The sequence below is a fragment of the Scardinius erythrophthalmus genome (genome assembly GCF_964197995.2).
Source record: "Scardinius erythrophthalmus genome assembly, chromosome: 22".
Taxonomy (NCBI): Eukaryota; Metazoa; Chordata; class Actinopteri; order Cypriniformes; family Leuciscidae; genus Scardinius; species Scardinius erythrophthalmus.
In genome coordinates this window covers 34,647,150-34,659,649 of record NC_138242.1, presented here as the reverse complement: position 1 = coordinate 34,659,649, position 12,500 = coordinate 34,647,150, and the positions used below count along the sequence as shown (strand labels likewise).

Sequence of the window (12,500 nt, the reverse complement as noted above, 5' to 3'; positions counted from 1 at the left end):
TCTGACGCCAGCCTGTTCCACGAGCCTGTGAGTGTGTGTGCAATGGACATCATATTTCACACTCACTGACTTTTTTAGATGCTTTCCAGCAGAACTGAATCATTATCGTCCCGTTATTACTGTGAAGCTGCAGAAGAAAGCGGACTCACCCGACTCTCCTCCAGACTGTCGAACGGGCCGGGCGGTTCATCCAGACACAAGAACTCCCGAACCGCCACACTGAGGAACAGTGGAGTCCGTCACACACACACACACTTCAGTCACACGTGCAGCTGTATGTGTGTGTGCGAGCGCTCACCAGTGGGCGATGTCTTTATGGGCCACCAGGTTCTGGAGAAAGGCCTGCAGGCCCAGCTGACGGTCCTCCAAGAACTCCGTCTCGTAGTTGTCTTTGAACCAGCGTTTGGGCGGCAGAGCGAGTCTGAACCCCGGGAACATCTCCTTCAGCTGGAGAGGAACGGGTCAGAGCTTTAGAGGAACGGGTCAGAGCTTTAGAGGAACGGGTCAGAGCTTCAGAGGAACGGGTCAGAGCTTTAGAGGAACGGGTCAGAGCTTCAGAGGAACGGGTCAGAGCTTTAGAGGAACGGGTCAGAGCTTTAGAGGAACGGGTCAGAGCTTCAGAGGAACGGGTCAGAGCTTCAGAGGAACGGGTCAGAGCTTCAGAGGAACGGGTCAGAGCTTTAGAGGAACGGGTCAGAGCTTTAGAGGAACGGGTCAGAGCTTTAGAGGAACGGGTCAGAGCTTCAGAGGAACGGGTCAGAGCTTCAGAGGAACGGGTCAGAGCTTTAGAGGAACGGGTCAGAGCTTCAGAGGAACGGGTCAGAGCTTTAGAGGAACGGGTCAGAGCTTTAGAGGAACGGGTCAGAGCTTTAGAGGAACGGGTCAGAGCTTCAGAGGAACGGGTCAGAGCTTCAGAGGAACGGGTCAGAGCTTTAGAGGAACGTCATCACTGTATAACCTTTATAATCTCACTGACCTTGTCGTTGAGTCTGGAGAAGTCGGTGTAGCGTCTGAACACGACCCAGCTCTCATCCAGAGTCTTCCTCACCAGAACCTTATAGACCTGCAGCACATTCACAAACAGCGATCTGCCAGAGTCACGTGACTTCAGTAAACAAGGCTTTGCTACATCATGTCAATGAACCAATGAGTTTTAAAATAAACCATTTTAATGGCACATTTAAAAGAGTTAATGCTATAAACAGCCAAAATTGTTTCGTAATCGCAGAAGGATTAGATATTTAAGTTTTATTTTTCATAATGTATCACTAAGTAGATAATGCCTATAAATAACCCTTCTCATTATATTAATGTCCAAATATTGCTTCCCAGATAATGTGATTTTCAGGCTGTAAAACTGAAGTACCGTATTTTCCGCACTATAAGGCGCTCCGGATTATAAGGCGCACCTTCAATGAATGGCCTATTTTAGAACTGTTTTCATATATAGGGCGCACCGGATTATAAGGCGCATAGAATAGAAGATACTGCAGTCAAACGTTTGACTGGGTTTGCGTTATGCAGTGGTCACCAACCTTTTCAAGCCTAAGATCACATCCAAAGTCCAAATGTAAACCAAGATCTACCACTTGCAAAAAATTATGAAAAAACAAGTGGCTGAGCTATAAAACCTTGTTTATACTCGACGCGTCCGCATGAGCGCGAAGGTAATAAAAAAACAAATATCCGTCTGCTCGGGCAGATTCGGCTCAAAGTCGTGCATCTTCGGATGCGGAGGCGCGCGCGCGGAAAAAATGACGTCATTGTACATCTTTAGTACATCTCATCACACCGGCACCCAGTTTGCGCGTCTAAATCAGTTGTATGGTCTGGTGTTCAGTCTAAAACAGAACAGTTGCGTCAAGTATAAATGCCTCGTCTGTTTGGGGAGGTGTGCGCGCAGTCAGCGGAGGCTCGCGCTCCGGTGCCAGGCGAAAGTATAAACAAGGGTTAAGTCAGCGGTTGTTTTACAGATATTAATATAAGGCGCCAGATCCATATATAAGGCGCTCCGGATTATAAGGCGCACTGTCGTTTTTTGAAAGAATTAAAGGCTTTTAAGTGCGCCTTATAGTGCGGAAAATACGGTAATTTCAAGGGCTGGAAGACAGGGTTAGAGCAGAAATATTTACAGGCCTTGGTTAGGGTTAGCGACACACTCTTGATATAGGGTTAGCGACACACTCTTGATATAGGGTTAGGGACACACTCTTGATATAGGGTTAGCGACACACTCTTGATATAGGGTTAGGGACACACTCTTGATATAGGGTTAGGGACACACTCTTGATATAGAGTTAGGGACATACTCTTGATATAGGGTTAGGGACACACTCTTGATATAGGGTTAGGGACACACTCTTGATATAGGGTTAGGGACACAATCGTGATATAGAGTTAGGGTTAGGGACACACTCTTGATATAGGGTTAGGGACACACTCTTGATATAGGGTTAGGGACACACTCTTGATATAGGGTTAGGGACACACTCTTGATATAGGGTTAGGGACACACTCTTGATATAGGGTTAGGGACACACTCTTGATATAGAGTTAGGGTTAGGGACACACTCTTGATATAGAGTTAGGGACATACTCTTGATATAGGGTTAGGGTTAGGGACACACTCTTGATATAGAGTTAGGGTTAGGGACACACTCTTGATATAGAGTTAGGGACATACTCTTGATATAGGGTTAGGGACACACTCTTGATATAGGGTTAGGGACACACTCTTGATATAGGGTTAGGGACACACTCTTGATATAGGGTTAGGGACACACTCTTGATATAGAGTTAGGGTTAGGGACACACTCTTGATATAGAGTTAGGGACATACTCTTGATATAGGGTTAGGGACACACTCTTGATATAGGGTTAGGGACACACTCTTGATATAGAGTTAGGGTTAGGGACACACTCTTGATATAGAGTTAGGGACATACTCTTGATATAGGGTTAGGGTTAGGGACACACTCTTGATATAGAGTTAGGGTTAGGGACACACTCTTGATATAGAGTTAGGGACATACTCTTGATATAGGGTTAGGGACACACTCTTGATATAGGGTTAGGGACACACTCTTGATATAGGGTTAGGGACACACTCTTGATATAGGGTTAGGGACACACTCTTGATATAGAGTTAGGGTTAGGGACACACTCTTGATATAGAGTTAGGGACATACTCTTGATATAGGGTTAGGGTTAGGGACACACTCTTGATATAGAGTTAGGGTTAGGGACACACTCTTGATATAGAGTTAGGGACATACTCTTGATATAGGGTTAGGGACACACTCTTGATATAGGGTTAGGGACACACTCTTGATATAGGGTTAGGGACATACTCTTGATATAGGGTTAGGGACACACTCTTGATATAGGGTTAGGGACACAATCGTGATATAGGGTTAGGGACACACTCTTGATATAGGGTCAGGGACACACTCTTGATATAGAGTTAGGGTTAGGGACACACTCTTGATATAGAGTTAGGGACATACTCTTGATATAGGGTTAGGGTTAGGGACACACTCTTGATATAGAGTTAGGGTTAGGGACATACTCTTGATATAGGGTCAGGGACACACTCTTGATATAGAGTTAGGGTTAGGGACACACTCTTGATATAGGGTTAGGGACACACTCTTGATATAGAGTTAGGGACATACTCTTGATATAGGGTTAGGGACACACTCTTGATATAGGGTTAGGGACACAATCGTGATATAGGGTTAGGGACACACTCTTGATATAGGGTCAGGGACACACTCTTGATATAGAGTTAGGGTTAGGGACACACTCTTGATATAGGGTTAGGGACACACTCTTGATATAGAGTTAGGGACATACTCTTGATATAGGGTTAGGGACACACTCTTGATATAGGGTTAGGGACACACTCTTGATATAGGGTCAGGGACACACTCTTGATATAGGGTCAGGGACACAATCGTGATATAGAGTTAGGGACACAATCGTGATATAGGGTTAGGGACACAATCGTGATATAGGGTCAGGGACACAATCGTGATATAGAGTTAGGGACACAATCGTGATATAGAGTTAGGGACACACTCTTGATATAGGGTTAGGGACACAATCGTGATATAGGGTTAGGGACATACTCTTGATATAGGGTCAGGGACACAATCGTGATATAGGGTCAGGGACACAATCGTGATATAGGGTCAGGGACACAATCGTGATATAGGGTCAGGGACACACTCGTGATATAGAGTTAGGGACACACTCTTGATATAGGGTTAGGGACACAATCGTGATATAGGGTTAGGGACATACTCTTGATATAGGGTCAGGGACACAATCGTGATATAGGGTCAGGGACACAATCGTGATATAGGGTCAGGGACACAATCGTGATATAGGGTCAGGGACACAATCGTGATATAGGGTCAGGGACACAATCGTGATATAGGGTCAGGGACACACTCTTGATATAGGGTTAGGGACACAATCGTGATATAGGGTTAGGGACATACTCTTGATATAGGGTCAGGGACACACTCTTGATATAGGGTCAGGGACACAATCGTGATATAGGGTCAGGGACATACTCTTGATATAGGGTCAGGGACACAATCGTGATATAGGGTCAGGGACACAATCGTGATATAGGGTCAGGGACACAATCGTGATATAGGGTCAGGGACACAATCGTGATATAGGGTCAGGGACACACTCTTGATATAGGGTCAGGGACACAATCGTGATATAGGGTCAGGGACACACTCTTGATATAGGGTCAGGGACACAATCGTGATATAGGGTCAGGGACACAATCGTGATATAGGGTCAGGGACACACTCTTGATATAGAGTTAGGGTTAGGGACACACTCTTGATATAGACGAGGTCTGAACACAATCTGAGACAGTGCAACAATACCCTGTGATTCCAGTTTACCCAGAAGACTCTGACAGTGCTCCCGCCCTGCCTGATCAATAGGAGGAACAAACAAGAGGAACAGGGCATCCAAACAAGCGCGGAAATCAAAATGAAAACTCCGCCTACTTTTGCTCTGTCCAGCGTAGCGCTAATCGCTCTGTTTCTGAAGGGCTACATTTTATTTCTCCATTTTAATAAACAAACTATTCAGTCAGATCGGTATTAGTTGTGAAAGAAATACAGTTACAATTTCAAGCATTTTATCCAAAATTTAAGCACTTTTCAAACCTTGAAAACACATTCAAGAATCTTCACGGCCTTCACGCACCCGTACGAGCCCTGAGGTCTGAGGCCACACACACACACACACACACAGGTCTGAGGCCACACACACACACACACACAGGTCTGAGGCCACACACACACACACACACAGGTCTGAGGCCACACACTCACACACACACACACACACACACACACACACACACACACACACACACACAGGTCTGAGGCCACACACTCACACACACACACACACACACACACACACACACAGGTCTGAGGCCACACACTCACTCACTCACTCACACACACACACACACACACACACACACACAGGTCTGAGGCCACACACTCACTTACTCACACACACACACACACACACACCCACACACACACACACACACAGGTCTGAGGCCACACACTCACTCACACACACACACACACACACACACACACACACACACACACACACACAGGTCTGAGGCCACACACTCTCACACACACACACACACACACACACACACACACACACACACACAGGTCTGAGGCCACACTCACTCACACACACACACAGATGCTCACTTCCTGTTGTCAAATGCGCATGCGTCGCGTCTGAACGTGTTGTTGTCTTTGGAGCTCCATCGATTTGATTTATAATTCTTGATTTTACTCTTTAAACTTACTTACAACGAACATTTTCCACTTTTCCTCACTGAGAAGCACTACTGCTCAAACCTCATAGTTACAACGCGGACTGTTGAGCAGACGTGTCTCAAGCCTGTTAGTGATTCTACGCTGGATACTCTTATAGGTTACTCCCGGGGATCACGGCTGAACGCGTCTTCTCAACACTCACTTACAAACATTTTTCACCTATCGTGCGTCTACTCTACACCCGTACCACTAAAAAGACGGATTATATCTAAGACTTCAGTCATAAATTAGTATTAATATTGTTAGCATCACTGGTAGCGTAGTTGCTAACTTACTGTCCATCTGTTAAAATGGCGAATATATCAGATGTAAGTAGTCTACCTTTTGGTGCAGGTGAGGACACATTTGAGCTGCACGCGGTACAGTCTGAGCTGGAAGCTGTTGAGAAACAGATCCACGACCTTTTAGTGAGACAAGCCGAGCTGAGAGACCGGCGTTTAGCTCTTGAAACATCACGCGCCGATGCTCACAAATCAGAGATTAACGTTACTAACCCGCTGACTCCGACCTCGTCTACTCCGTGCGTTACTCAACATCGGTCCCGAGCGCCGAGGTCGCGATCAGCCATGGTCTCGTTCACTCCCGCTCCAACACGCCACCACGAAGCCTGGATATTTCCGCAGTGGAAGACACGAGTCAGGTCTAGACCAAGACCCTCTCCGACCCTCCCGGTTTTCGAGATATCCACACAAAACCGCTTCTCCCCTCTTCGCGAAACAGAACGCGATGCTGTGATCATCGGTGATTCCATCGTTCGGCACATACACGCTACGTTAGGTAAAAGTAAGGTGCAGTCACTGCTTTCCTGGTGCTCGTGTTTCTGAAATCGCCGCTCGCGTTCCCGAGATTCTGAACAGTGACGAGCGCGTCGGAACTGTGGTCTTGCACGCGGGAGTGAACGACATCAGGCTGCGCCAGACGGAAGTTCTGAAGAAAGACTTCAGGAATCTGATCGATACGGCACGCAGCACATCGCCTGATATAACGATCATTGTGTCAGGACCGCTTCCCATGTACCGTCTAGGACATGAAAAGTTTAGTAGGTTATTCGCGCTAAATGAATGGTTAAAGTCATGGTGCAATGAGCAGAAACTGTTCTTTGTAAATAATTGGAATCTGTTTTGGGAGCGTCCTAGGCTTTTCCGCGCTGATGGCTTACACCCAAGCAGATTCGGATCAGATCTTCTGTCAGATAACATCTCCAAAATGTTAAATACCTTTTGACTAGTAACCAAAAGTCCAAATTACAGTCTCTGCTGCACCAATTTAACTGATATAAATACTAGTGTAGAACATTGCATAGAAATTGTGTCTATTCCTCGTTTAGTGAGATCAAATAATAAATCTACTGCAGGATCTAGGAAAAATCTAATTGTTATTAAAACAGAAAATGTAGCTATTAGTAAACAAAAAGAATTTCTAAAGCTAGGTCTTTTAAACATTAGATCACTCACACCTAAGGCAGTTATTGTAAATGAAATAGTCACAGATAATAGCATAGATGTACTTTGCCTTACTGAAACCTGGCTTAAACCAAATGATTATTTCGGTCTAAATGAGTCTACTCCATCAGGATACTCCTATAAGCACGAGCCCCGTCTGATTGGTCGTGGCGGCGGTGTTGCAACAATCTATAGAGATATTCTCAATGTTACTCAGAAAACGGGTTATAAGTTTATTTCATTTGAAGTACTTGTACTAAATGTTACGCTCTTAGATGAAAGGAAAACATCCCTATTATCTCTAGCCTTGGCTACCGTATATAAACCGCCTGGGCCTTACGCTGATTTCCTAAAAGAATTTGCAGATTTTCTCTCAGACCTATTGGTCAATGTCGATAAAGCATTAATTGTTGGAGATTTTAACATACACGTAGATAATCAAAATGATGCGTTGGGGCTGCGTTTATAGATTTATTAAACTCCTTTGGGGTCAAGCAAAACGTTACCGGACCAACTCATCGTTTTAATCATACACTCGATTTAATTATATCACATGGAACCGATCCAACCGATATAGATATCATTCCACAAAGTGATGATGTAACTGACCATTACATGGTAACTTGCATATTACGTACTCCTGTAATATATCATGCTGCGCCGCGTTATCGATTAGGCAGAACAATCCTTCCATCCACCATAGATAATTTTTCAAATAGCTTATCTGATCTGTCTCAGCTTAGCCTGACTTCGTCATACTCATATTCTAGTCAGAATGTGAGTCTGATACCGCTCCATAGAGATTTGATTATGGGGCGTGTCTCAACCGAACTAGGAAAAAAAAAAACCTCTGCACTCAATTGGATAGACCTACAACCAATCAGAGCAACGGAGTAAATGACGCATGTCCTTCATTCATATTTTCAACCAACAAAATGTCGCGGGCGCGGCTCTCTGTTCCTCTTTTAAAATGAATGCGCTGTCGATATCTTCTATAACAGACGCGATGCCGGAATCTACACATGATGTTTCATAAACAAAGTTCGGGAGGAGCACGTACAAATAATCAATCCAATATCAACTTGTCATCAAACAATACCATGTCTAACGTTACCGAGGAAGCATATCCACTCTGTCAACTTACCTAACACTCCTTGACAGTTTTTCAGCATCCCTCCACCACCCCGAATCCTCACTCTTGTCTTGTTCTCTCACAACCAGGAACACGGGGGGAGTATGGCTACCGAGCCCACAGCCCTCTCCTCGGACAGAACGTCATATACGCATTTATTCTATCTTACTTATTTGTGTGAACTCGTGACATCTCATATAGCCTACGCATTTATTCTATCTGACTTATTTGTAAATGTGAACTCGTGAAATCTCAATTCTCCAGCTGCAGTCATCTTTGTTGTAAACTAATTCAAATCAAGCGCTCTTTGGTGACGTGAGTGATTACGTAACCGCAGACCATCTGTCCATCATCGATTAAAGCCCGCCCTTGCAATTTGATTGGCTCGGCCTTCTAGGAGCCGAGCATAATTACTCCTCAATGGATCGAGTCCAGACCGAACTTCCCGACCAAAAAATATTGTGGGCGGGGTTCGGGCTGGCACCCAGGCTAGTCTCAGCTGCTCAGTGAACCCAAACAAACAGATGAACTAGAGGAACTAACCAGCACTATGAGCACCATTCTCTCTGGAAAATTGGATATTGTTGCACCTATTAGACTAAAAAAGGTCAGAGAGAAAATTAAAGCACCATGGTACAACAATACTACGCATGTTCTAAAGAGAGAAACCCGTAATTTAGAGCGTAAATGGAAACAAACTAATTTAGAGGTTTTTAGAATCGCTTGGAAAGACAGTATGTCACGTTATAAAAAGGCACTAAAAGTAGCCAGGGCTGAGCACCTCCGCAAACTAATAGAAAATAACCAAAACAATCCTAGGTTTTTATTTAACACCGTGGCTAGACTAACAAATAAACAAGCGTCACCTGAACAGAATATTCCGTTACAGTTTAGTAGTAATGATTTCATGAATTTTTTCACTGAGAAAATAGAAAACATCAGAACCACAATTGTAAACGTTCAATCCTCAATCGCGCCTTATAACTCAGCCTCGATTATCACCCCGCAAGAACAATTACAGTGCTTTACAACTATAGAACAAATACAGTTAAATAAACTTATCACTTCATCTAAAACAACAACATGTTTATTAGATCCTATACCAACTAAACTACTGAAAGAAGTGTTACCTATAGTGGAAGAGCCTCTCCTCAATATTATTAACTCATCTTTATCTTTAGGCCATGTTCCAAGAACATTTAAATTGGCAGTTATAAAACCACTCATTAAGAAACCACAATTAGACCCAAATAACCTAGCAAATTATAGACCCATTTCAAATCTTCCTTTTATATCTAAAATACTAGAAAAAGTTGTGTCCGCTCAACTGGGCTCTTTCTTACAAGAAAATGACATCTATGAAAAGTTTCAGTCTGGTTTCAGGCCGCACCATAGCACTGAAACTGCGCTCGTTAAAATCACAAATGATTTACTCTTAGCTTCTGACCAAGGCTGTATCTCAATACTAGTTTTACTTGATCTTAGTGCTGCGTTCGATACTATAGATCATACAATAGGGTTAGATCGACTACAAAATTATACTGGTGTTCAAGGACAAGCATTAGGCTGGTTCAGATCATACCTATCTGACCGCTACCATTTTGTCTATTTAAATGGAGAAAAATCGATCATAGCTCCAGTAAACTATGGAGTGCCGCAAGGATCTGTGTTAGGCCCTCTATTATTCTCAATATACATGCTGCCACTTGGAAATATTATAAGGAAACATGGAATTAGTTTCCATTGTTATGCTGATGACACTCAAATATATATTTCATCACGGCCGGATGAAAACGCTAAATTATCCAAATTGACAGAGTGTGTTAAAGATATAAAAGATTGGATGACGCGCAATTTTCTTTTATTAAATCCAGACAAGACAGAGGTACTACTTATCGGTTCAAAAAACCGCCCACAAAACCTCTCACAATACAACTTTAACATAGTAGGATGTCCTGTTACTTTATCATCTACAGTAAAAGACCTGGGTGTTATACTAGATTGCAACCTGTCTTTTGAAAATCATATTTCATATGTTACAAGAACAGCCTTTTTCCACCTTAGAAACATTGCTAAGTTACGTAATATGCTATCAGTTTCTGATGCAGAAAAGTTAGTTCATGCATTCATGACCTAGAGACTAGATTACTGTAATGCTTTATTAGCTGGTTGTCCTGCATCCTCAATAAACAAGCTACAGTTAGTCCAAAATGCCGCCGCTAGAGTTCTTACTAGATCAAGAAAGTTTGACCATATAACACCAATTTTATCATGCATTGGTTACCTATAAAGTTCCGTATTAATTACAAGGTATTGCTACTGACTTATAAAGCCCTAAACGGCTTAGCTCCAGTTTATTTAACGGATCTTCTATCGCCCTATAATCCATCGCGCTCTTTAAGATCACTAAATTCGAGGCTTTTGGTCATACCTAGGATATCCAGATCCACCAAAGGAGGGAGAGCATTTTCACATTTAGCACCAAAACTCTGGAATAGCCTTCCTGATACTGTTCGTTGCTCAGACTCGCTCTCCCAGTTTAAAACTAGATTAAAGACGCATCTCTTCAGCCAGGCATTTATATAATATTTTTAATCTTACAGTTAAATCTGGTCTCTAGTTCATAAACGCCAGAGGAGAACTGGCCCCCGACTGAGCCCGGGTTCTCCCAAGGTTTTTTTTTCTCCATTAGGTCACCTGATGGAGTTTTTCGGTTCCTTGCCACTGTCGCCTTTGGCTTGCTCAATTGGGGATATTTGGGGATACTTAATTTAATTAATCAATCAACAATACTATTGATCAGCATTACCAAACGTGGACGTTTTCCACTACAAACAAACACTGATGTACTATTTTATTTAATACTGTGAAGCTGCTTTGATACAATCTGTGTTGTGAAAAGCGCTATATAAATAAAGTTGACTTGACTTGACTTGACACACACACACACACACAGGTCTGAGGCCACACACTCACACACACACACAGGTCTGAGGCCACACACTCACACACACACACACACACACACACACACACACACACACAGGTCTGAGGCCACACACTCACACACACACACACACAGGTCTGAGGCCACACACACACACACACACACACACACACACACACACAGGTCTGAGGCCACACACTTACACACACACACAGGTCTGAGGCCACACACTCACACACACACACACAGGTCTGAGGCCACACACTCACACACACACACACACACACACACACACACAGGTCTGAGGCCACACACTCACACACACACTCACACACACACACACACACACACACACACACACAGGTCTGAGGCCACACACTCTCTCACACACACACACACACACACACACACAGGTCTGAGGCCACACACTCACACACACACTCACACACACACACACACACACACACACACACACACACACACACACACACAGGTCTGAGGCCACACACTCTCTCACACACACACACACACACACACACACACACACACACACACACAGGTCTGAGGCCACACACTCACACACACACACACACACACACACACAGGTCTGAGGCCACACACTCACACACACACACACAGTTCTGAGGCCACACACTCACACACACACACAGGTCTGAGGCCACACACTCACACACACTCACACACACACACACACACACTCACACACACTCACACACACACTCACACACACTCACACACACACACACACACACTCACACACACTCACACACACACACACACACACTCACACACACGCACACACACACACACACAGGTCTGAGGCCACACACTCACACACACTCACACACACACACACACACACTCACACACACACACACACACTCACACACACACACACACACACACACACAGGTCTGAGGCCACACACTCACACACACACTCACACACACACACACACACACACACACACACACACACACACACACACACAGGTCTGAGGCCACACACTCTCTCACACACACACACACACACACACACACACACACACACAC

At 44.1% G+C, this 12,500-nt stretch overlaps 1 protein-coding gene across 2 annotated transcripts in view; it reads right to left on the bottom strand.

Moving 5' to 3' along the window:
* Positions 1-12,500, bottom strand: part of snx16 (sorting nexin 16) — a 21,903-nt gene that overhangs the window by 5,142 nt on the left and 4,261 nt on the right. For both annotated transcript variants that reach the window (XM_081353176.1, XM_081353177.1), the window contains 3 exons: positions 977-1,063; positions 299-447; positions 150-219 (listed from right to left, as the gene is read on the bottom strand). In XM_081353176.1, the coding sequence (XP_081209302.1) occupies positions 150-219; positions 299-447; positions 977-1,063 (306 nt within the window). The remainder of the gene's footprint in view (positions 1-149; positions 220-298; positions 448-976; positions 1,064-12,500) is intronic.